This window comes from Taurulus bubalis (assembly GCF_910589615.1).
Source record: "Taurulus bubalis genome assembly, chromosome: 8".
NCBI classification, from domain to species: Eukaryota; Metazoa; Chordata; class Actinopteri; order Perciformes; family Cottidae; genus Taurulus; species Taurulus bubalis.
In genome coordinates this window covers 22485116-22511097 of record NC_136596.1, presented here as the reverse complement: position 1 = coordinate 22511097, position 25982 = coordinate 22485116, and the positions used below count along the sequence as shown (strand labels likewise).

Below are 25982 nucleotides of genomic sequence, written 5' to 3'. Positions count from 1 at the left end.
TCAAGACTTCAACATGTTTAACACGAGCATCTGTGGATGTTGTAGAACAGTTTCAGAACCAGGGGTCCATGTCACACATTTACAGTATATATATATATATATATTTGCTCATTTACAGCAGCTATGACCAATAGTTCTATTAACAATGGATCAAAGAGCTCCTACGTTAAAGGGATGCCCGTAATAACCCTCGAAAAATTATCGGATTTCCAGCTCAGTGTTTGGGTTCTCTGGCCCACAACTTTGTCGTCTTGACTGATTTCCAGAAACTCGCTGCATGTTTGCACCGAAACAGAAAAGAAAAAAAAGTCAGGAACTGAACATGGTGTAACGTTGATTATTTCAATGACAGCAAACTTTGTGTATTTAAGTAATATCACAGCAATGAAGCTTCCCATCAAATTAATAAAATGCAGAAAACATTTTAATAAAATGTAACAGTACAAATCAACAGTCAACTTGGTGCTCTACATGCAAATACAGTTCAACTCATCCAGAACATTCGCATATGGAGGGGATCACACAAAATGGCAAAGAAATTACACTTTTCTTTTTCTTTTTTCTTTCAAATAAAAAAAAGTAGTAGTAGGGTTTTTATACAGAGGACTTTTAAACATGTTTTCGGACAAATCATAAGCGTATGAACCAGCCATTTCTTGATGACAAAAAAGGCATTGTTTGCAAAAATTACATGACTTCTTGTTTACGGAAATTCATCGAGGGATTTACGATAGTCATCCAAACCGGCAGCAGCTACACATCTTTTTTACCCCTCAGTGTGACTTTGAAAGGCTTGAAGACCTTTTTCTGTGGGTCAACATGAGGCTGTCGAAGAAAAATAACTTAATGATGAATGTAAGGAGAGCAGAATGTCGTGGAAACGATTGGGATCCTTTGTGACCACTGACTGCCTTCACACACGAGCCACACAGTGACAAATAATGCTGGAAAACAGTCAGTTCCCACTTTTACTGGATTATCATTTGGTTTATGTGGGAAAACGGCTCAAATCTGGTGAGATATTATTCTTGGCCACGGAAGACTGTGCGTGTATGTTTGTGTAATGGAGGGTAGTGATGATGAAGAATAAGACGCCACATGTGAGATGCAGCAAGTCGGGGAAACGGTGGATGAACAAAGTGGGCGGATGGATGGATGGATAAATGAACAGATGGCAGTTGGGTAATATTTCACGCAGCCGACCGTCGACGGATGACAAACGCTCCCCTCTGCAGCTGTCCCAGGTAGATCCTCATCTTTGTACTGTCACTCGTCTTCCTCACCCAAATCTGGAGAACACAGATCAGACATTTAGAGACAAATGTATTCCAAAGTAGCCATCAATAGAACTTAGAAAAACTAATTGTTATCAGACTACTCTCTGGAAAGATGAACGTTCTTCCCCAGTGAGTCTTGTGTTGACCAACGAGGGAAATTACTAGTTAAACACCGGTTAAATAAATCTGCAGAATCTAACCAACCAACATATAAAGCTACGGTTGGCAATCTTGAGAAACTAGCAAGAGTATGCTAGATTTGTTTTTCATTTTCCGTTAAAAGTATCCAGCAGCATTAGCTCCAGAAGTCATTTGGGCCGAATGAGATGATTGGACGGGCTTATTACAGTCCTGCGACCGCCAGAGATATCAAATTTGTTTTCGCTCTTTTTTTTTTGTCAGAGCAATTTATTTTTTCCAACATTAGTATTCCCCGTTTAAGATGGACGTTATTCTGTAAAATCCCCATTGAATAACACTACTGAAACAGGAGCGACTAATTCCTATTTTCAGCTGTGGATGGATACACATCCGGCGCTGTGGTGAGTGTTCACAGCAGCAGGACGGTGCATGTGGGATGGACTCAAAATAAACAAGTGTGAGTGTTCGTAGTAATGGAGGATCATGTCACTCAGTGCAACAGTGTGGCTCATTAATGTGTCTTTCATGGGGTCTGGACCACTTTGGAGCTCTATGGCACAGACAGATAACATACATCAATCTTCGGCTACACAGGCGACACTTAGTGAGTGGGATCAATTCATGGGATCTGTTGATAATAAGGACAATGTAGTTTCCCCGGCCTCATGTTTAACGCAGTAAACCCAGTTCTATGTGCAACAGGAGTCAAATAAGAACTAAAACTCACCTCGTTGGTCCCCACTGAGCTAATGACACAGCTAATCTTTGTGTTGTCCTTTGACTCCAGATAGATGGCTTGGCTCTTGTGGTACCTGTCAGCAGAAGAAGAAAAAACACACACAAACAAAACAGAATTTATTCAACGCTCAAGGTGAGAAATGAGGGACGGGCATGAGACGGGACAGACAGGAGAGCGGTTCATTATACATAAATCTACCCAGCGGAATAAACCATGCCACTCCTGAGATGGCACTAAATAGATAATTGGACTGGAAAGTCAAAACAAAAAGGTCTGGGGATTTTGTATTTTTTATTTTTTTTTAATGGCTCCAAACTGTCAGAGGACAGAACCAACCCAGGGGAAGCGACTGACAGCCCAAAGCGTTTGATCATTAAGGGCCCGCTGAAGAATAATGACTTGCGCGTCTCCCTGCAGCTCTTCGTGAAGGCTTTGCGGTGGTGGCGTCTTCTTTAGTGACGAATAACTGAGACTGTGTCTTGAAAGAAACGTGCGCATACTTCACAGCTCGCTCCTCTCAACTTCCTCCGTTTGTATCAGCGGCTAATAAGACAGAATTCTATAATTGTTACCCTACTTCATGTGACCTTAAGGTCTGACACGTGTCTGTTGCAGAGCTCTGCTCTCAAGCGTCTGGTCAAGGATTTCCAGTCTCTTTATCTCCGCATCATAGCAGAGTGGAGCGCGGATTCTAATGCAGCCACCCTCTCTAAATGTGTGTTTTGTTTAATCGTGGCTTCAAGTACCAGCGTTTATTCAGAGGATCCTGAAGAAATATCTCTTTCTGTGGTTTAGAGCAAAAACAGTCTCCCATCAAAGTGGTTTTAATGTGTCTTTTTGAAGACCAAAGCAAACGCAAGAGACGTCAAACACATGGAAATGTGGCCATCTAGTGGCAGCACAAGCTGCAGTCAAGCTGTGTGTGTGTGTGTGTGTGTGTGTGTGTGTGTGTGTGTGTGTGTGTGTGTGTGTGGACGGACAGCAGTGAAGAGATGCCAGTTTTGAGAATGACTCTACATATTCACCATCTTTTGTCGTAGTAGAGCTTCCCCTCCTCGATGCGGGCCTCGTAGCGCTGGGAGGGGCTCTCCATGGGAGCGGCGGGGACGTGCTCTGGGGACGAGGGAGACACTGGAGAGGGAGAAACACCTGAGTGGCATCGGCAGGCGAAACAAATGTACAATTAGATTAATGGTTTTATAGAGCACTTTCGGGACATTTTGGACAAGAATCAGAGATCAAAGACAGTAAGCCTATTTTCTCTTACTGAGACGGGGTAAGAGAAGATCGATACCACGTTCCTTTCTGCCCGTTCCACATGAAGTTACAACCAACAGCCGGTTAGCTTAGCTTAGCATAAAGACTGGAACCAGGTAGGGCTATTACTCTACTTATTAGTCAACGTACATGTTTTGGTCTTTGAATGATAAAGTATTGAAAATAAAAAGGCTGTATTCGACTGAATTACCTATTTCTAAAATAATTATGAACACATAAGCAGAACATTTAAAGTGGTGCTTTTGTGAGGTAACTCAAGTTTTACAGATCTGTCTCTGGTCAAGGAAAGCCCTGGAAAGAGGCCGACTCACTAATGAACCAGGGACCATTCCTATAAAAACGTCCTGCTGGCTGTGTTATTGGGGATTATGTGATGACCTATTTCTTAGCTGGGAGACGTCCTGAAGCCTCTGGTGGTCACGATGGAAGTTACAGCCAAGAATTGGTCCGGACGTCGTTTACCTTTGGACCAAGCCAATCCAGCGGCTTCCCTATGTTGCAAGTCTTTGTGCTAAGCTAAGCTAAGCAAAAGCCGGCTGTAGCTTCATATTTAGAGAACAGACGTGTGAGTGGTGACGATGGTCTCATCTGACTCAGCAGAAAAGGTAATGACTAATTATGTCCTCAATTACACTAAGTCATTGTGCATTTCAAGTGGAAATAAAGTGTGAAAAAGGCGAGCATTGACATACCTGGCCGTTTTGGCGATTTAAGCTGCAAAAGAGAGTGTGACCATTTTAGAAGACATAATTGGAAGAACAAAAATACTAATCAGCGAGGACATGCATAGTATCGAGACATTCAGCAACACTTACCTTATTAAGTGTTCTTAAATCTTCCGTTATCTGTTCGTCTGTTAACAAATAATTTAGCTGAGGTGTGAAGAGTTAAGGAAGGTTTGAACACAACACAGAGGAGAAATTTCACCAGTTCCACTCATCTACCCTTGATTTAAACTAAACTATCTCCCCTCGGAATCAAAAGGCATCTTGAGAAAATGCTACCAGTACAAGTAATACAAGTTTATGTGAAGGATATCTGGTGCAGGTTTTCTCCGTTTGTCTGGTATTGGGACCGGATCATTGGGCCGTCTCCTCAGCTTCCGAGTCATGATAGGTTTTACCTCCATCGAGTCTGTGCGTGAGGGAATAACGACAAACTGAGATCCAACAATAACGTACAAATCGTGTCCAACGGTCTCAAAAAGCACAACCTTTATAGTTCGTGAAAAACGAACACCCTGAAACAGACAATTTAAAAAAGGGACACCAACATCTTAAACTGCTGTATCTGTCCTACATTTAAATCAGACAACTTAACATTAAAATGTGTGGAGAGAGAACAACTCTCACTTCCACTCCTCTGCTGAGCAAGTCCCTCATTAATAATCTCTTACCGCCTGTCAGCTCCATAGTTAATTTTTCATTCTCGATCATCTTCTTCTTCTCCTCCAACTCTGCAATTAGGTTTTCCTTCAGCTCAACCTTTTTATCGTCGAACTCTTTCACCGCTGCCTTCTTCTCCTTGATGTAGTTCCTCTCCACCTGCTCTGTCTGCAAGAAGACAAGATAAGGACATGATTCGGGGGAGGAGGAGAGATGCTTAGCTTGTAATGCCCAAAAAAAAGAAGAAAGAAAAAGTTAATTCCATAGAAACTGTATCAGTCAGCCAGCAAGAAGAAATGTACTCACCTCAAGTTGGAGAAACAGATCTGTGAAGGGAAAGAAATAAATATCTTTGAGCAAACAAAGTAATATTGACTGAGTGCATACAATTCTGGCACACACAAATAGCCGATGAGTCAACAACAATATGAGAACCAATATAATTAAAACAGTAGGATGGTGGAAGAGAGATGGGTTGGGAGGAGAGAGAACAACTAATTTGATCTGTAAGTTTACTAAATGAGGATGTCTAGGTAGACAGCGTGCTACTTCATTCACGACGTGTTTTATTTCTCCTTTCTGCAAATCAAAAATATACAACTTCTGTCCTCACATTGTATAGTTCAATCGACCAGTCAGCACTCACACTCAATGTAAACGCTGAAATTAAAGCAGGAAGCACTCCACAACGTGCTGAATGCACCAGAAGCAACAGCAAAGCCAGTTCTGCCTCTAAATACTTGCCGGCGTTTCGGAGTCTCTCTTTGTACTGCTGGTCGAGCTTCTTCATCCTCTTCTGATACTCCTGCAGCGTACCTGCAAAGAATACGTGTAATTTACTGAACAAGAAGATCTATGGAATCACATCTTTTTCCTTTAAGATTTTTTGTGGCATTTGTCTCATCACAACTTTGGTGTTCTTGTAGGGTGAGAGGCGGTAACTTCAGAAGTTTTTGAGCTCCAATACGAGTTGTTTATTTGCAATACGTCACCAATATTTCTAGAGCACAAAATCTGAACATCAATGCACTGTAAGACAGACTTGACATTTCAAAAATGAGCCGACGAGAGTTTGTCAGCAGTTATCGACTGTTTTTCAGCAGGTTTAGACAAGAGACAGTGGCTGCACCTTTTTTGTGGCCTGTTGATGTAATGCCAACCCACCATTAGTAATCAGTTTGGATCTGGCTTTATCCAGCTAAAAATAAAACCCTAATGAAAAGGGAAAGCCAATAATCACTAAAATCCCATCCAGCAAAATGAAGAGTAGCAGTCAATTCCTGACACACTTAAGAAATAAAAAAAGATCTAATTAATTTACCTTCTTGTAATTGCTGCAACTGTCTTTTCAGAGAGGCCAGTTTGTCTTGGTACATTCTGCAATGACATACACCAGAGCTAATATCACATAACATTCACCATATATATATATATATATATATATATATATATATATATATATATATATATATATATATATATATATATATATTTTAATTAAAGTTAAAACATCTGATCCATGATTGAAGCACTTACTGCTCTTTGATTTCAACATAGTCATCCTCGTCATGCTTGGCAAGGTCTGTTTCACTGGCATCTTCAGTGTCTGGAAAAGGTCATGACAGGAGAAACAATTGACTCAATATCCAAAAAGCACTTCCCAAATAAAACTAAACCCGATTTTCTAAAAGATAAGGTACATGCACGCTGTACTACGAGATCTTCATGTCGTTTTTTTGTCTAGCCTTAATGCATATAATTAGAGTCCTGCAGACAGCAGACATCTGTGCCAATCAAAAGGACGTGCGTGGCACCGGTAAGGTAATGGTGCCCACCGGTTAGTTAGAATAGGACACCGAGGAAAATCCAAAACCTTGCTACGGATGATCGTGCATTATTTATTCTCGGCTCGACAGCAGGAGAAGAAGAACAAAACAAAAAAAGTTTAGCTCGACAAAAGGTAATGCTGATGAATGTAAATCAAACGACATCAATATATAATTCGCGACAGAAATACAGCTGTTAATTCGAGTATCACGCATTTTGCCGCTTGGTGGGATTAACCAGAAACGGTCCCCGGCTAACTTCGTACTGTCAGACCAACCCTCTCTCTCACGGCGAAGCTAGCATGTTTGTGCTCGCGTGATGTGGCAAAACTTGTTTTTGTTGGCAAAAACCAAGTTGTTATAACGCGCCGGTTAACCCTCGCTCAGACGACGTTACCTTTTAAAAAAAAAAACACACACACACACGAGGGCGAGAGAGGGAGGGAAGGACAAGGCCCCCGGCCGGGTTAAAGCTGACACAGCAGCTTTCATTTTCGGTTAGCATTCACGTGCTAGCTTAAAGTTAGCTCGCTCGTTAAAACTGTAACGCGATTTTTTTTTCTCCCCTTTTTTCTTTTTTTTAAAAGCACAACGGAATCATCGACGTGCACCGAGAGGAGGCGGAGGAGAGGAAGGACACTCAAGTCCGGCTGGTCCGCTCGGGAAGTCGATGTCGGCGAAACTAGCTAGCTAACCTTGCAGTGCTGTCATCGCCTGGCTTCCCCCTCTGGTCGCGTCTCCCTTCTCTCTCGCTGCTACCCGTCCCGTCTCATCGAGCAGCGTGAGGAGGGCAGCGGACACAGCTCGACCTGTCAGTGCTCGAAGCTAACGTCACGATGCTAGTTATCAAAACTGCGACTAGCCTAAAAATAACTTCGACGGGGGAAAAAAATATTTATTCCACAATTACGTGAAGCCAACGTGGTTAAAAGCTCGGCAGTGATGCTGCCTCGCGCTTAACGTGGGTATTCAAAAAAAAACGCCAGCTAACGTTTAGTTAGCTTGTAAACAAATGCGAGAATGTGTTGTTTGCATTATTATCGTTAACCGTTGGGCTCAGTTTTCTATTCGCAGAGGAGACGCAAGTTTATCTGACGTTAGTTTACGCCACCTGCTCCTGAAACGTTTCCAGGAACTTGATTTGTCGGTCGTCGGGTTAGCTAACTTGTTATGTAGTTAGCTTGCGAGCTAAGTGCGCGTGACTGCGGTTAGCTGCCTAGTTTTAGGAGGTGGTAGTCCCGAGTTTAATTTTCGGAAGTGCAAATGAAAAACTGCTCCAAAGTCGAGCGTAATTTTGGAGATCGCTTCAAACGCGGTGTTAAAATTAACTACATTTACGCAATAATCGCGCGCTTCCGTTTCTGTTCCACAAGCAGACTGAGCGCCACTGTCAGGGAGCTCTTTTTTTGGTTCAATTCGTTTAAACGTTACCTTCTTCCGAGTCTCTTCCCCTGAAACTTCGGTCATCGTCGTCCTCGACGCTGTCTAGTTCTTCTTCGTCGTTGTAATAATCCACCATAGGCGATAGCAAAGTCGAAGCCATTTGTTCGCTTGGAAAATGTAAACAAACACAAAATTAACAATCGATTTGTGTTTTGCAGCTTGCTTGGAACAGCGCCTACAACTGGCAGGACCCCCGAGTAACAAGATGTCTGACCTCATGCCTGTATATAATGTATATAATAATAACGTTTTAACGTGTATCCAAATATATTTAATTTGATTTCTTTGTTAGGATATTGATATAACGGATACCTGTCAATAAGTCGTTCGTTATCTTGATGTGCATTGCCATATAGATTAAACCTTTTGACCAGGCATATTGCTGAACATCAGGGGTTGTAGGGTCTCTTTGTTTTGGCTCCCGTTTTACTCGCCATCGATTTAGTTTTTCAACACCAGAGGAAAGTCGCTGGGTGGTCATTTGTGAAATCGAGTGTTTCTCAATTAAGATGTATTTTCCTGCATCCTCTGGGTTTTCCCACGCTTGAACACCTGTATCCAGTAACTAACCCCAATCAGTCATGATCCATTTGGACTACTGTAAAATGTAAGCTTTATTTATTTTAGCACATTGCCTTTTAAAAAACACTAAAACCTTAACATAACTTATACAACATAACTGCAACAACCATAGAGGTTACAGTCGGTTTCTATTTACTTTATTTCAACAGAACAAGCCACAATCCAGTCTCAATACTTCCTTTCTTGAGAGCCCTGGGGACACATAACAAACAACACAAACATCCAACAGTGGTAACAGCCTGGTAGCACACTTTACTTGTACAGTGGCTTGCAAAAGTATTCATACCCCTTGAACGTTTCCACATTTTGTCACATTACACGCCACAAACATAAATTAATTTGATTGGAATTTTATGTGAAAGACCAACACAAAGTGTCACACAATTGTGAAGTACAAAGAAGTTTTTAAAAAAAATTCACAAATAAAAAACTGAAAAGTGCAGGGTGCAAAATTATTCAGCCCCCCTGAGTCAATACTTTGTGGAACCGCCTTTTGCTGCAGTTACAGCTGCAAGTCTTTTGGAGTATGTCTCTACCAGCTTTGCACATCTAGAGACTGAGATTTTTGCCCATTCTTCTTTGCAAAACAGCTCAAGGTCAGTCAGATTAGATGGAGAGCGTTTGTGAACGGCGGTTTTTAGATCTTGCCACAGATTCTCGATGGGATTTAGGTCTGGACTTTGACTGGGCCATTCTAACACATGAATATGTTTTGTTTTAAACAATTCCATTGTAGCCCTGCTTTATGTTTAGGGTCGTTGTCCTGCTGGAAGCTGAACCTCCGCCCCAGTCTCAAGTCTTTTGCAGACTCCAACAGGTTTTCTTCCAAGATTGCCCTGTATTTGGCTCCATCCATCGTCCCATCAACTCTGACCAACTTCCCTGTCCCTGCTGAAGAGAAGCACCCCCAGAGCATCATGCTACACCAACATGTTTGACAGTGTGGATGGTGTGTTCAGGGTGATGTGCAGTGTTAGGTTTACGCCACACATAACGTTTTGCATTTAGGCCAAAAAGTTCAATTTTGGTCTCATCTGACCAGAGCACCTTCTTCCACATGTTTGCTGTGTCCCCCACATGGTTTCTGGCAAACTGCAAACGGGACTTCTTATGGTTTTCTTTTAACAATGGCTTTCTTCTTGCCACTCTTCCATAAAGGCCAGATTTATGGAGTGCACGCCCAATAGTTGTCCTGTGGACAGATTCCCCCACCTGAGCTGTGGATCTCTGCAGTTGGTCCAGAGTCACCATGGGCCTCTTGGCTGCATCTCTTGTCAGTGCTCTCCTTGTTCGGCCTGTAAGTTTAGGTGGGCGGCCGTGTCTTGGTAGGTTTGCAGTTGTGCCATAATGGATTGAACAGTGCTCCGTGACATGTTCAGAGCTTGGGAAATATTTTTATAGCCTAACCCTGCTTTAAACTTCTCCACAATTTTATCTCTGACTTCATGGTCCTGTTTGCTCCCCAATATTCTCTTAACAAACCTCTGAGGCTGTCACAGAACAGCTGTATTTGTACTGAGATTAGATTACACACAGGTGGACTCTATTTAGTCATTCGGTCAACATTCAATCATTCAGCAATCATTAGGCAACTTCTGAAGGCAATTGGTTGCACTCAGAGAAAAAGGGGCTGAATAATTTTGCACACTGCACTTTTTAGTTTTTTATTTGTGAAAAATTTTTAAAATCATGTATAGTTTTGTTTGTACTTCACAATTGTGTGAAACTTTGTGTTAGTCTTTCACATAAAATTCCAATGAAATATATTTATGTTTGTGGCGTGTAATGTGACAAAATGTGGAAACGTTCAAGGGGTATGAATAATTTTGCAAGCCACTGTATGAAGAAGACTGAGCTGTTCAAATATGAAAATTGGCTGTTTTCTTAGTGATAGCAATATATATATATATATATATATATATATATATATATATATATATATATATATATATATATACATATTCAGTTTTTTGGACTGTCAACATGGAGCTGCAGAGGCTTAATGGATCAAACACGGGCCTCATAAACCAGGGGTTGCGGGGTTGATTCCCATGAGTGTACAGCAAAGTGGTGCAGCCAAAGCCCATAATCCAGAGACATTTAAGAAACTGAGGTAGCATCAAAATAAAAAAATTCTACCAAGGATACTTTCTGCCCTCTTGGCCTATTTTAGGCAGAACATATATTTTTGATCATATTACTGACAACAATATAATATTTTTAAAAGGTGTGTGGTCCAAATAAATTCCTGATATTGTACTAATAAACACACAGTACATTGCTCTTATGACATTTGTAAATTTCCCCGCCGCGGGACTAATAAAGGATTATTATTATCATCTTAAGTGATCCAGTTAAATTCCTAAAAGAAACAGCAGGTGGCAGCCTTGTATTGCCTTACATTCAAGAGACGACCTGTATTTCCATCACTGAAGTTGCAACAGAATCGGTATGACTCAGTCCATGCATCTTTAATGATTTGCAAAGGAAATAAAGGTCAGTACCGACACTTTTACATAAAGGCGTGTTATTTAAATGCAGCACTACGGAAGATACATTAAACGCTATATATATACATATATAATTTTTTTTTAAATACATTTTATTTGGGGTTAAGCAATTGTGGAAAAGATGCAAAACAATATTTGGTGTTTATTTTGTACAGAAAACGCATTGTAAAGTGCACATGCTTCAGCGCGCGAGACAACTTTATTTCCGCCCGTCTGTAAAAGTGGAGCTGTCAAACCCGAGCGAGGGGTTGTGCTACCGCTGCTCAGCCGTCATTCAGGAAGTACACACTAACTGACAGCACTTAAGCAAAGTCACACCGACGTCTTCAGACTCGGACTAAATGTTCCTGGAGAGAGCACGCTCTCCAGCCACGACGACGATTTTTTACGGAGAAAAGGTGAGCTTTTCGTCTCCTCTGTCGTTGTGTCACTGCCGCCGTTTGTAACCGTTAACGGTTAACAGCTCGCGCGCGCACTCTCTCTCTCTCTCTCTCTCTCTCTCTCTCTCTCTCTCTGAAATGACACTTCCTCTCGTCTCAGCGGCTAAAGCTACCGAAGCTAAACATCAACGCACTTAAGAGTGGATGTGAATTACTCGCATCGGTCTGCACCTGAAGTTTAAAAATGACCGCCGTCGCCTGGTTTCGCCGTTGTTTCGGCTTGTGGTTTCAACGCCGCTCCGCTCAGAGGGGGTGAGTACGGGGGGGACCAGCGTCGGCAGCTCGCTAAAGGGTTATAAGTGCGTAGTTTTCCTTTTTTTTTTTTAAAGCAGCTCTTGAGCGAAGAAGCGCACGTTTACGTTGATTGGCGTGTTTTGTGCACCTGCTGAAACCAAAACTGCTATTTGGATATTTACGCGGTTGAACTGACAGGACAGACGCTCGTTTGGTTTGTTCCCGAGGAGGGGGGGGAGCACGGAGAGCAATGTACAGTTTTTGCTTTTTTTGAAGACGACGAAGACGGTCGGACGCTGTGTAAACTTGTCATATGTAGGTTTTTTTGTATGTATTTCTTTTTTGTAGCGTTGTCATGCGGTCTACGTGAGTCTGTCACATCCAAAATAAGGTCGTGGTACCGTCCATTGCATCCTACATTGTTGTGAGTGAGATTGTTTACTATCAACGTACAGACACAATGGCTCTGCGTAACGTCCACTACACGTCCCTGAACCACATTAGTATTTATTTTTTGACTACGTCGCTCTGCACTTGTTAATCAGTCGCGCATTGTCTGCATCCGCGACACTATTTGGTTTCGATTTTGTTGTAACACTGGCTTGCGTTCATGTTAATGCAAAGACAATAGTCGCACGCCATGCATCTTTTTATGCATATATTTACAAAGTCTTTCCAGGCGTGAAGGCTACACGAGGTCATTACCTTGCGTGCAGCAGTAAAGAGATGGTTAAATAACCAACGTTCAAAGTAAATGCAGGATAACATGACGCGCTCGAAATGGCAGATGTAGATAGCAAGCTGAGCACTAAAACCCAAACTGACCCAACATGATGTCATTTCTCGCGCAGGCGTGTGTGTTTGTGTGCGTGTGGCGCATGAGTGAGATGCAGCAGACCTGTTTCACTGCCTAAACTGTACCACTTGTAAAGATTTATTTTCACAAGCCTGCCCACGCGTTTATTAAAGCCAGAATCACCATAATTTAATCTCATGTTATGATGTTGCACCTTCCTGTCAATCACATCGATTAATAGTGTGGGCTGACTTTGTATTGCTCAGTTTCGAGGTAAACAGTAAGGGGTTGAGGAACTCATTTCACACATTTAGTTTCTCGCAGAATTAAGTTTGCAATAACGCTGAGTAAGAAAGACAGAATACGATCTTCTTTTCTTAGCACTCTTTCCTGACATTATGTCACCAGTCAAAAGTTTCAGGGTCCTCCTTACAGTTTTGACGCAGACATGCGTTTCGTTCAAAGTGCACAACACTGTTGACCAAGTCCCCTTCTTTGTTTACATCATCCAAAGGCTCGTTTGCAACCTATTGACCAAGAAGTCGAGAGAGGGAAGCGAAAAAGGGGCACACTTCTTTATTAGCGACGGTATCTAGGGCAGTTCAGCGTTTGTCGTGGGCCATTTTCAGGTAAATGTTTGACTCGACCTGGCTGTTTGGACTGGTACGAAACGGGTGTTTGTGTCAGACACTAGAGGCCGATTATACACGGGTCACAACATTTCTTTTACAGTTGGACCCAAGAGAGGTTACCCACGTCTGGTGAGGGAAACATCTTTGTCAGAGTGCATGTTGTGAAACGGGAGAATTTCAAGACCAAAAGTCAAAGGGCCAAGAAATTGAAAAATCTCACTTTTTAATAAGCACTTAATCAATAGACTATTGTGTTTTTGGTGAATCAAATCATGCGCTTTTCATTTGGCCTTTTGTTAAACACTAGTACAGGGATTCATAATAACAGTCATGTCTTTTTATAGAGCTGTGTGAGAGATTATTGAGATGTTAGCCAGGGGTCTTCTCGTGAATTTGCACAAACCTCTTTGAGTACCAGTGTTGTGCGTCTGTGTGTTGGTGTGTGCATGCTGATGGATGCAATGGGAAAGGACACATCAGCTGCTGTTGACAATTGGCTGATGCGGCTGTCAGAGACAGAGGGTGGGTGGGGGTGTGAGCCAGACATGTTCACACTACAGGCAGGCGACCATTTGATTTGCACACGTGACCGGTTTAAATCAGGTTCAGATTAGCCTAAAGGCAAATTTCCAGGGCAGACATGCTATGTGAAAAACTTGATATTTACGAGGCGGATTATGTCATTCTAGCCAATTAAGTGCTCTAAGCATTTGATACCTCACTGATTCTCCGTATTCACTTACAGTAGGCCTATATTGTATTTCATTAGCTAAACATGATTGAAATGCACAATGGGCAACATGCAGGAACATTTTCATATTCTTATCCTAAATTACTTTTTTGTGAGGCTTGCATGTAGTGTTCCAAGTGGGAATTACCAACCTCTCTTAACTGCACAAACTTGACATTAAGGGCTAGTTTTAATGGGATGAATGCAACATATTTGTGAGAGGACGCTTGTGTTTGTGAGATTTCATAATTAGCATAATCAACACGAGAAGATTGCCATAAAAGGCTACCAGTTCTGCATTGTTTGTGGACAAATATAATTGACAACATTGATACTGTTGAGCCTCTAGTTCTATACCTTAACATGTTGCAGACAAAAACAACAAATGCAACATTCTCAGTAGTTGTATTAGAGGATCTGAAACTATTTATGCTGTGGCCAATGATGTGTCATGTCTTGTACTACGGGGGGATCACTCATAGCTTTTGTTTGTAGAGAGAGAGGAGCATATTGTACATAGCAATAAGAAAATAAGTGAATGCCACACATTCTCTTAAATCATAAGGCCCAATATATTACATTTTCTGATGATGACTCTTATATTCAGTTGGAAGCTTGGTGTGCATGCTTTGGTTTACTAAAACCATTGGCCATATTCAATTAGATTGGTTATTAGTAATTAGATTAAATGATGTCAGAATCATTGTTGATATAAAACAATACAAAGGTGTTTTGAGAAAGTCACCATACCACTAGAGGTCCTTGAACATGTAGGCACAATTAGCCATGATTAAGATATTCTGCATCAGAATACGAGATTATTTTTGGACAGACACTGAGGTGCACGTATGCACACATGTGACCGGTTACATGATCTTTCTGGCGGAATTAATGATTGAATGAATAATCGACTTGTGTTTTTTTAGAATTGATACTGCACCGTGAAACATAATATGATGATACTCAATTTTCATTTTTTTTTTCTTACACCCCTAGAGTCTCTATTATTGGCATTCAGTGTGATAGAAAGTTGGCGTCTTTATCATTTCATCGATCATATCCGACACAGTCTTTTTTGGATTCAGCCACTCTGGAGAGCATGATCAAGATGCACCCTTTTTGGAGCATGTGCAATGCTGGCTTATCGTGATTGGAGTGCCAAAATTAAGGAGATAAAAAATATGTTTTTTCAGATCTAGCCAGCTTACTGTGGGCATGACCTGACACTACCAGCAGATCTGACGTTGACTGGGTGAGGTTTAAAAACCGCAGGCATAATACAAGCCATGTACCCCATGTGAAGGGGTTTGGACTATCTGGTGTAGGTTTAAACTACAAAGCAGAACGTTAGGTGGGCGCCTCACGGCTGGAGGAGGGCAGTTATACAGAAGATACAGTACGTTTACACCAGCTTTTATGGCCGCAATATTTAGTCCCACATCTACAGTATGTAATCTGAACAGTACTATGTGGACTTGTTCATGGAGGCAGTACATCCACGAAAATAAATGCCCACGAAATAGCAGGAAGGCAAACTAGCATGGTATTTAACAGTGCGACAGACATCCCCAAATTGAGTGACCGGATTCAAACCAACATGGTGGCAAGTAACCAACATGTTGAAAAGTGTCTCTAAGAAAGACTCTTTAACATGGTGTCTGTCTGGTGTGCTGTAATGCAGTGGTCACAATGGACGCAAAGCGCCACAATTTTCAAAGAAGTTGCTTCTTTTCGGCACCCATGTAAAATAATGAAACACACAGGATGCACCATGGCACTGAGCTTGGCAGCCGGCTTGCGATCTTCAGTTATGGTTTTGGCGTCTGGTCTATTTTCTCTGCGGGCCGCAAGCATATCTGGAAAGAAAACACACTGATAAAATGTATATGTATAATTATATATGATTTGAATGATCTCATTCTAAATGAATCCTCCCACACTTTAGACTTTTTTTTTTTATAATGTCACCGCTATCTATAATCGTGTTTGTTTTTAAAGCGTTTTTATTCCACGTATTTGTCAGTCGTGTCAAAATGGAGAGCAAGCGCTACGGCAAACATACACCCCTACTAGCAGACAGGCAGACAGACGATATTAGATACAATAGCAAAGCAGCAGAATGGCCCATTTGACCGGAGCGAAATGCACTTCTCGCATGAGAAACCAGGCTACTGCTCGCTCATTAATTGACATCGCGCGGCGCTTCACAGTGCCTCCCCATCCCGCGTGAACCCCAGCGTAAGTTTGTCCTGTTGCTGAGCCTAACCTCTGACCCCGATGAGGGAATTTGTCCTCATGGGAGCGATTACATTATTACGTTAATTCGCAAACATGCCTCGTTTCTGCACAGTGCCTGTCCACATGCCATTGATATATACTAAAAGCTCCAGCCGTTTATCTGCACTAGACATAGTTACTGTCTGGAGAACAGGTGATGGTAGTTACATTGCTGGTGTGACCTCTGTGTGCCTGTTTTAGCTTCCGCTTGACAGGTCTTCTGATGTGCTGCAGCGCCTAATGCAATCTCTCGTCAGTCTCAGTTGAATCCTGACTTGTCTAATTTAAGAACAACCAGAAGGCTTTTGGCCTGACAGAACATGGGCCTCTTTTTTAATTAGCATTAAAAACAGCGCTTCGGACAGCCTCCTCTGTCCCTGCAATGACTTTGTAAGTGATGTCTTACCACAGTCTGTGGCTCTTCTCTTGTCAGGTGGGGGGGGGGTCATGTGGATGTCAAAGTTAACAAGTTTACCTGCTCTGCTGTCGAGGAGAGGCGACAGGCCCACTGGTAGAGATGTATATTTTATATATATATATATATATATATATATATATATATATATATATATATATATATATATATAGCTTTCCACCAACCCTGTAATGAGTTTACTAGCTGTGTGCTAGGTCAGCGCTACATATCTGCGAGACAGCCATTATGATATTTCCCAAAAGTTGGAACCCTTGATGCCCGTGGAGAAAATCTTGGCAGGTTTTGTTTCGCATCTGGGGCGACTTGTTGAAGACGACAGTGGGAAAAATGTATATTTCTCCTCCCCGCAGACTAATCCATCTCAGCATCTTTCTTTCACAACTCCCCGCTGAAAGCGATGGAACTTTTCGCCACTTTCACGTGACGGAAGCCTGACGTTAGAAAAAATACATCAGAGAATTGTCAGTTTAGCCTGCGCTACTGCAAGCTAGCAGAGTGCATCAAATATTAAAGCGCTGCTGTCAGGCTTAATGTTCTGCAGTGATCTGGTTTAGCATGTCTAATATAGGAATGCTGTCTCAGATGACAAGGAGAATTATGCCCTCCCTACCCCCCACCTCTACTAGCAGATGTGTTAATGCGTACAGCTTTTAATGATGATTTCAAAAGACAGGAAAAACTCAACTGCAATGCTGCAAGATCATGGTCTTGTGAAGCCAGCGAGAGAAAGAGAGAGAGAGAACCAGCACAGATATTTGGTAACAGGATTAATCTACAGGAGCAGTAGTTAAAATGAATTACCCAATCATGAGGACTGCATGCATATGCCCATGTTCAAAAAGTCCCTCAACTTTCTTCTGGTGGGTATAAAGGCAGTGTTTGGACCCAGGACAGACTCAACCATCTAGCATTGCGATTCAATTAAATGTGTGAAAATATTCCGTTCCACCGCGAAATGTCTCGTCTGTGATTCATCGGAAGGCCTCAGAAGGCCAAGTCATAAACGGAAGCTCTTTCATCTGCATATACTTCTAGATTTGATGGAAATTGTTTATTTGCACCACTGACCACGATAGGTGTCACTGGGAAAAATGTGAAATGAATCTAGTTATGGCCCAGCAGCTGGGGCCGACCTGAGTCATGGCCTTAGTCTACTGAAAGCTGTCTGGAAGTCACGGCCCAACAGATGTCTCATCAACAAATGCCTCCCTTGTGACTGTGCCACTAAAAATTGTCTGTGTCTGACCTAGGATCCGGTTGTCACATATTGCCTTTTTCTCGGTGAAAAATATTGCATACATTGATTGTGGCAAGATTTGTTTGTTTGTTTGTTTTCACACCTTTTTATAGGCTCTCTGCTCGTGTGACATCTGGCTTAACTTGTTTACCGCACGCAACACCGGTATGTTACGCGCCAAAATGCAGAACAGATTGGTTGTTAAATACGTCATTCTATCTTGTTCATTACATGACTGTTCTTCCCATTCATTGTGTTCTTCCTTCAAGCATACTAAACCCTCTTGTCATAAGAGAGGCATTTTGGCAAGTCAGCCTCACTGGGTGTAGGAGGTTAGCATGAGCGACTTGATTACAGCCCTTCATCAGAAGCGCGCCGCCAGTCCTCAGGCGAGGTTGCAGCTGTGACCATGAGTTTGCCCCTCCCCTCCCTTCAGACCCCCATTCTGTCCGGCTACATCTGTCTCCAGCTCTCCTGTTAAATCTGCATGCCTCTTTCTGCTCCTCCATGACAAGGCCAAGAGTTGAAGTGCTGGGGTATGAAGAGCAGCCATCATCATCACCCAAAGAGACATCACCAGTGCTGATGGCTGCCTTGCCTTATCTCTTCCCACCACCACCACTCGTCCTGGGTTTGAGCTTAATTTAGCACCGCTGAATGAAGGGAAGGGCTCAGGAGTATTTTTAGAACTAAATGGTTCACTGTAATAGGGGTCTTTAAAAATAAAAATTCAAAGTGTTACGTCATAGGCCTACAATTTTCGTCCGTTCTGCTGACTCTTCTCTGCATGCAGCCGGCTGGGAAAACTCCAGTGTATGCGCTGCTAGCTTAACAGAGTGGGGCATGTCAGCAAGGCTTAGGATGCGTGATTGTGATAGACACATTTGCTTATGTGAGTGGGGGGTGAGGTAATACACTGCACCACACTGGTCTATTTTAAGAGCTTCCTTTGCCTGCCCAAAGCGCTTTTGTGTCTCACAGTTCTACATCATAATTTCTACTCGGCGCCTTTAGATTTTTTTTACGAACGTGCCTTTCATTTCTTTTTTTTCTTCTTTTTTGTGTGTGTCATTGCACATTTCACCGGTGTGATAGTTGACCACTTTCATGGCAGCGCAGTAGTAGCCACTGTTGCCAATATTCGTATTATTTAATGACTGCTGACAAGCTTTCAGTCCATAGCATTACCAAACGATAAAGGGCTTTTAAGGGTGATGTCGCCTGGCAAGATTGTGCAGAACCTTTTCGGTGTGGCTGCCACAGAACCTGACGTAAATGCTTGATAACTCCTCATCTATCGGGCTCCCAGAGTATGCGCCAAACCCACCCCCATCCCCCCAGTCCCAAGAGAAAGTAGGCCTCTGCCCAAGCTCTACGCAGCCCTAATGCTGTGACTGGACTGCCTCCATTGGGTCAAGTGGAGATTTGCCTCTGATGAATCTGGGGGAGATTGTGTTGCGCTCTAGCCAGCCAGCAGTGATTCAGGCTAAATGTGACTTAGTTTATTTTGTATTTTTTAGTTAAGTCTGTGGCTTCGCCTGGCTCGATATGGTTATTGCAGGATTCCCTTAAAAAAATTTAAAGTTCAAGACAACAGGCTAACAAATTATGTTTAACGATTGGACAACGCGGCTACTTTCTTATATTTCCGCCTCCTCCCATAGTTGCTGCCCTCATGTCTCTAACTGAGCTTTTAGCGCACCCCTTGCTTTATCAGACTGGATGTGAAATGTGTTTTCATATTGCATAGGGGAACCTAAGAGTTTCTTTTGAAGAAGAAGCAGGCTACAAAGCAGCTACTCCTGCCACCCTTTTGTTGATTAACAGTCCATGCTAGGGCAGCTTTGTATGCCTTTTGTGAAACAAAAGAGCCTGAGGTTGAACTGAAGAAATGTCCAATTAAACGGTGACTTGCAGGAAACTCTGCCAGTCAACGCCCAACCCCTCTACTTCCCTCACTCATTCATGTTCTTGTTTTCTTCTCATCATACGCAAAGACAAACGGACCAGATGTGCAGCGCTGCAAAGCCAGGAGGCCACAAACCCTGGGATAATTGCAGGGATGATATCGTCCCAGAGGATAAGGGAGGAAATGGTTAAATCACCAGGTCGTGAGAGTATCAAAGACGGCTAAGCGTGCACACAAGCCCTTCCTGGCTTTTCATAGACGGCAGCCTTCGTGACCCATGTCCAGCTATTGTTTCCTGGTGTGATACTATTGTTCATTCTTAACCATTCCACGGGGAAGAGCAGGAAGCAGGCCCATATCCGATTTAGATTCAAGTTCAAGTTTGGTTCAAGTTACTGTTCTCGGCAATAATCACAGGCTGGATTTTATTGCTGGTACACTTTGTTATCGCTGTAACACACAGCAATAATTAAGCAGCCGTTCATTGATTAGCTTTTAAACTGTTGATTGCATCCTGGTCCAGAGGGTCAATGTCAAGTAAGAGTTCTTAGTTATACAGTAGTATCAGAAAAATCTACTGCATTCATTGAAAATGAAAAAAATGCTGATAGTTCCCCACACATGACTGTTATAAGTGAAGATGTTAAACATGATTCAAACATGTATGGATGAATGCATCTGACTCTCCCTGACATCATGACACCTCAGAGTGTTTGTCTGCATAGCTGTGCTCTCTCATTCTTTCTATCGCGCTGATTGATTGTGCTATGTGTTATAAATAAAGGGTTCCCATTATTATATACGCAGTATAAAGATTTACCTGATTAATAATTGATGGGAGAGAGAGAAAACACTACAATGCCCAGCAGTGAAATAAACCATCTCCATACAAGTCAAGTGTTCTATCAGTTAACAAATACAAATAGATAAATACGGAATGGATATACAGTACATGTACTGGATGATTATGTACAGGTAAAAAATTATGCATTTTGTGTAATCTTGATGTTGACAGTGACAGATGATTTGTACAAATGAAAAAACAAATTGTGCATTAAAAACTGTACAATTTTATAATCTGTTCTGTCAGCAGTGAATATCTTGGTGTTAGCGGGTTATTGGTTCTTCAGAGTGACGACCGGATCGAGCAAACTGTTGTTGTGTCTGGTAGTTTTGACGTTTTCATGACTTTATAATTGAAAAAAGAAAGATACATTGACAGATCTGTTAATCATGAAAGTAATCATTAGTTGCAGATTTTTCTTTCTTTTGTGACTGAGGGATTTCAGCTCAAACAATTTAGACACTCATTGGTGGACAGAGAATACATTTGGCAAGTTGTCCCCGCACAGTAAAGGGGAATCTTTATTTGACATAGCCTGTCCAATCCCAAGCCAAGTCAGCTCTGTTTTTATTGGGTATCGTTGCACAAACGGTTGTTAAGCAAAACTCATCAATACTTCAGTGGCTGGGGCTCTAAAGACCCAACGCTTTAGCTTCAGTTGGCATATTGATAGATTTAGATATTCCTTTACTGTGTGTGTGTGTGTGTGTGTGTGTGTGTGTGTGTGTGTGTGTGTGTGTGTGTGTGTGTGTGTGTGTGTGTGTGTGGCTTGGATGAACCAGTACAGATCTAAAAGAGAAAGAGGGAGGCTAAGTTCTGAGCCTGAATTAATTCCCAAACTAATTGCGGGCAGACTTTACAGAGGATAAAAAGCTGAAATGCTAAGTCCTAAAACCCATGGGCCCTCTCCCACTCTGTGTAAACCTCAGTGATGATGTACATAATTTATACTGTCTGTGTATATTTGAAAAAGACGAAGAGGAAGAGGCAAAACACAAGGGAAATGACTCAGTGGCCTAGATGCATGTTTCCTTTTTGGGGTTTCCTCTGCTAAATTTCCTCCCTCTCTCATTCTCTTTCATTTTAGCTGATCGTTCACTCTTTCCTGTTGAAGAGGTTGTAGGTTAGTGTGCTCAGGCTTATTGTGCTGTGTCGCATCCATTGAGGAGCGACAGCCAGATGAGTCAAATTAACCACCGTCTTACTTCTCAGCCTACCATATGCTACATAACTAAGTTCCCAAACAATTAAACTCTCTCTTTAGTAGAAAAAAAATGGTTTAGCTTAAAACATAACGTAATTCATATCGCAGTTTTCTTGTATGGCAATGTAATTTTCAGGAGACAGGGCTGTCTCCAGTGCTACGATGATCAATCCATTTCCATGTCGACTTTGACACACCAACGGTTCTTCTATCGCACTGATCAAGTGAGAATATGCAAGAGGAAGTTTGAAGTGTTTCACTGGAACCACTTGAAGACTTTGACCCCCTAAGCCCTCATCCCATTTATTTTTTTGTCTTCTTCTCTTCACGGTCAACTGAAAGCCACAGGCTCCCTCAGAAAATGCCTCTCTGTGATACGCTAGTGGTTGCAGGATGTTTGTATCGAGTCTATTATGGAGCTGACAGCTGTGGGAGTCCTAGCCATAAATGTCTAACCCTGAATCACAACATCCCCCGCCATCCCGTGAGGCCCCGGCGAATGATTGTGTGACATCATGGTTTCCCCTCCAAGAAAACGGCCTTCATGAAAGTCAGAGAGAGGGCGTCTCATCCAGCCGGCATCAGCGTCTTACAAGGAATCCATTCGCTGAGAGATTTAGAGCGGACTCATGATCATTGCTTCGGCTTTGTCTGGAGGACAGTCGCTATTGCGCTGAATTCGGCAAACCTTGCTTGGCAGATTAAGCAAAGAAGGGGCGAGGAAAAGCTTTAGATGCTTCCTCAGGCAAGGGGTCTAAATCTTTCTTCTCAGTCTGGGGCACCGGATCACAGAATGAGGAGGAGCATGGCTCGCTCAAACTAACTGGGAACGGTAGAAACATGCAAGGGCAGTGGGAGCTTGACACTGGAGCACCACTCACACTCCTCAGCTCAGCTCAGCCCGTCTGTTAAATTGAGTCTCTATAGTATTTCATGATGGAAAAAAATAAACAAACTCTGCATGTTCTAATAATTTCTCTTTTGCACTGCTTCCACTGGGGAACATGCAATATATTGATCTCTCTGCTGCTCTCTAGTTTGGGTTAGAGTAGCACTTCAGTCTATGTTCAGCCCTCCCTATGTACACATGCAAGCATGCGCGCGCACACACAAACACACACACTTGGACCTGAAACCAGATCAAATGGTGTGTACCTCCGGGTGTGTGTGGGTCCATGCGCACTGCTGATTAAATGACTGCAGCACTTTGTGTAATGATTACATGAGTTCAATGTGTGTGGCTGCGTCTCCGTGATCTAGGCTCATATGTGTGGTTGCACATTTTCTCTCATGCACTCGGAACTTTGTGGCACTCTCATGCATTTTGCATGGCTTTGTGGGAGAGCGGGATGAGGCTACAACAGAGGGATGACTCGCTAGCCAATGTCGGCATTTGACCACCAGCATGCGTAACGGCGGTGTCGGGGACACAGCTAGGACTTCCTCAGCACGCGTGTCCTCTAAGACCCACATGCAAAGAGTTTTTCAGACAGAATTGTTGATAGTGGGGGATAAAACCTCAGGCCTGACACAGCGGGAGCAAATCCTAGTTAATTCATATTGGCTGGGATGTGGCCTTGATGTCAAAAAGCCCAGACTGATCGCTCTCTCTGCTATACTATCTGGTGTCCCACCATTTATGAGCTCATGTACGTGTATACGAGCCTAAATATATATATAACGTTGTTCCTCAATCATTAACGTCTTCATGTGCTTTACTTTGTCTGTCTCCTTTTTGAATGCGCATGTGATTCCACAGCTATCATGTGTTTGGGTTTGCAGCTGAAGAGTACTTTTGCAGGCGCAATGAAAATCAATACAGCTGGGAATTGATAGTGTCACAAACAGGCCCAGGGTTATTGCCAAGTCGATATATGGTCCATCTCGTCACCAGCGCCGCAGCTGAGGCTGGCTGGACGTGGCCAATGGGCAGTGAGCGTTACACACATTGATGAAAACACCAGCGCTTATCGAATTGCCCATCTTTGAAATTCACAGCTGTTTAGCACCAGCAGCAGGCCTAAGCGTTATACAGGGTCAATAGAAACCCAAAGGCCAAGACCTCAATGACCAAATCTAATTGACACTTACCTTCTTAATTATCTCTCCTCTTCTCTTCCCTTTCTTCAAGTGAATCAACAGCAGGGATATAAGAACATTTTGCTATGGGGAAGCAAGCTACTTATTAAAAATGCACAATCCAAAGCAACTTGTAAGACATCTTAAATAAGTCCCCTAGATTTCTTTCCCTCTTTTGTTAAATGTTATAATTTTCTTACATAACCAATCTCCTCATGCATGCTAACGCCAAACTAAAGGTGAGAGTTGGGTATACATAAATCTCCCTTTTCCTTTTTTTAATGTGAATCCTGAACTGTTAGCTTAACTGTCAACAGACACATTGTCTATCTATCAGTGTCTGTTCTGTCTCTCTATATTAGTCACATCCTCCTTGGTAAACACTAGCAGTGTGGAATAAATCATGGAACCAGTTGTCATATTTCCTGTAAACTTGACAATAACAATGTTTAACCCTGGTAAACACCTTTTTATTTAGACACAATTCCCCTTTTCTCATGCTCCAGCTGAGAGAATAATTTGCTTGGTTCACGTGACTGTGCTATTTTTGATTAGGCTGTTATGGTGTAAGCATGCAAGAGAAGAGGAAATGTCCCAGTGGGAAAATAAAATAAAATAAAAAAAATCTTTTGTTTCCCCTGGTAGTATTCTTATATCATTTAAAACTGAAGTATTCCACTAATGCACATTATGCATGCACCTAAATTGGTGAGTACTTTATAACTGGCCAAAAACAAATATTTTCCTTTTAGTATCGAGGAGTTAAACACATTCTCACATTCTGCAGTCTGACTGCGGAAACGGACATTGATTAAAGTTAAAATGATCGCTTAACCGTGTTAATAAAAACAAACGTTTAGCATTAAAACTGTATGGTTGTATATTAAGCAGCAGAGCCAGTGTGCACGTGCTAGTGCTGCTACTAAATGTAAAAATCTGAATCAGCCGATGCTCTAACAATTATTTGAAGGGATGTGTCACTGGTGCAAAGATATCATTAACACTAAGTACTGCACATACCTAATTGGGTATTAAGACATTATCATTTTTCTATTCAAATAAAACTGAGCTGCTGTAGACAGATTCTCTATTGAACCCTGTGACCTCGGGGGTCAGCTTTATGGATTACCTCTGTTTTGCGTGTGGGTCGATGCTTCAGAGATCACTCCCTGTGTTAACCCTCGGATTGACTGGTCTCCATTCAGCCAGCCCTGTCAATACTCCTGATATGGGCTCGTTAACCAGCGGACCACCACCTGAGCGGGCCACGGTGAATGTAAAATAGTTTTTGAGGACGAGGGGTTGTGCTCGTCTGGGCATCTGAATCTCCTACTTCTTGATGATATAACAAATTATATTTTCTCATAATTTGAGGTTCAATGAGCTGTAGGTTGCGTTGGATGTCGATTGCTTCTAATTGCAATGGGAAGTAAGCTAAGGATCAAGAAGCCATGAAGCGTCCTGCTTGAGCCAAAAGTGTCCGTGCTCTACGCGAGAATTTCATTTTGATCACAATTCTATGTCTCATATGACGGGAATCAAACAAAGGCTGATGTGATCGATACAAATTCTAGTTTTTCCTTTGGCCATGTTGAATTCTTCCTTATGATCAAGGCAATATCAATGCAACAATAACGTACCAACGATTATTTTGTACAGAAATGACGTTGTAGCCCTGTACATGGTTCACCACAGCTGTCCTCTGTGTCGTTATGTTCTGCAGATATTGATTTGTGACAAAGTGCAGTATCGGTCAAGCCGATAGTACTTTGTTCCAGGAGACATTTTGACATGTCATAGTGGGAAACTCGGTGAAATTAATAACCTTAATGATGGCTGTCTTTCATTAAGTGTTCCTGGAGTTGGTTAATGATGTTAATCACACCGGTGCTTTCCCTGCTATGACATGTCAAAGAAGTAATTTGAGGTGAATGGAATGAAAGTCTGGTGTCGTCGCTATTCCAAACGACATTTTCAAACTCA

At 42.2% G+C, this 25982-nt stretch overlaps 1 protein-coding gene across 4 annotated transcripts; it reads right to left on the bottom strand.

Moving 5' to 3' along the window:
- Positions 1-398: 398 nt before the first annotated feature.
- On the bottom strand, positions 399-8189 carry suds3 (SDS3 homolog, SIN3A corepressor complex component; the record flags this gene model as incomplete). 4 transcript variants are annotated; one of them, XM_079222655.1, is made up of 12 exons in its annotated part: positions 399-1289; positions 2146-2230; positions 3183-3306; positions 4128-4149; positions 4251-4312; positions 4474-4569; positions 4832-4988; positions 5127-5146; positions 5565-5636; positions 6142-6197; positions 6357-6426; positions 8078-8189. In XM_079222655.1, 12 exons carry the CDS (start codon positions 8187-8189, stop codon positions 1191-1193), a joined length of 975 nt encoding a protein of 324 aa, XP_079078781.1. In that variant the 3' UTR covers positions 399-1190. The 4 variants fall into 4 exon arrangements, with proteins under 4 accessions (XP_079078781.1, XP_079078782.1, XP_079078783.1 ...); XM_079222656.1 differs by having other exon boundaries at positions 3183-3288; XM_079222657.1 differs by lacking the exon at positions 8078-8189 and adding an exon at positions 7342-7402.
- Between the last annotated feature and the right edge of the window lie 17793 nt (positions 8190-25982).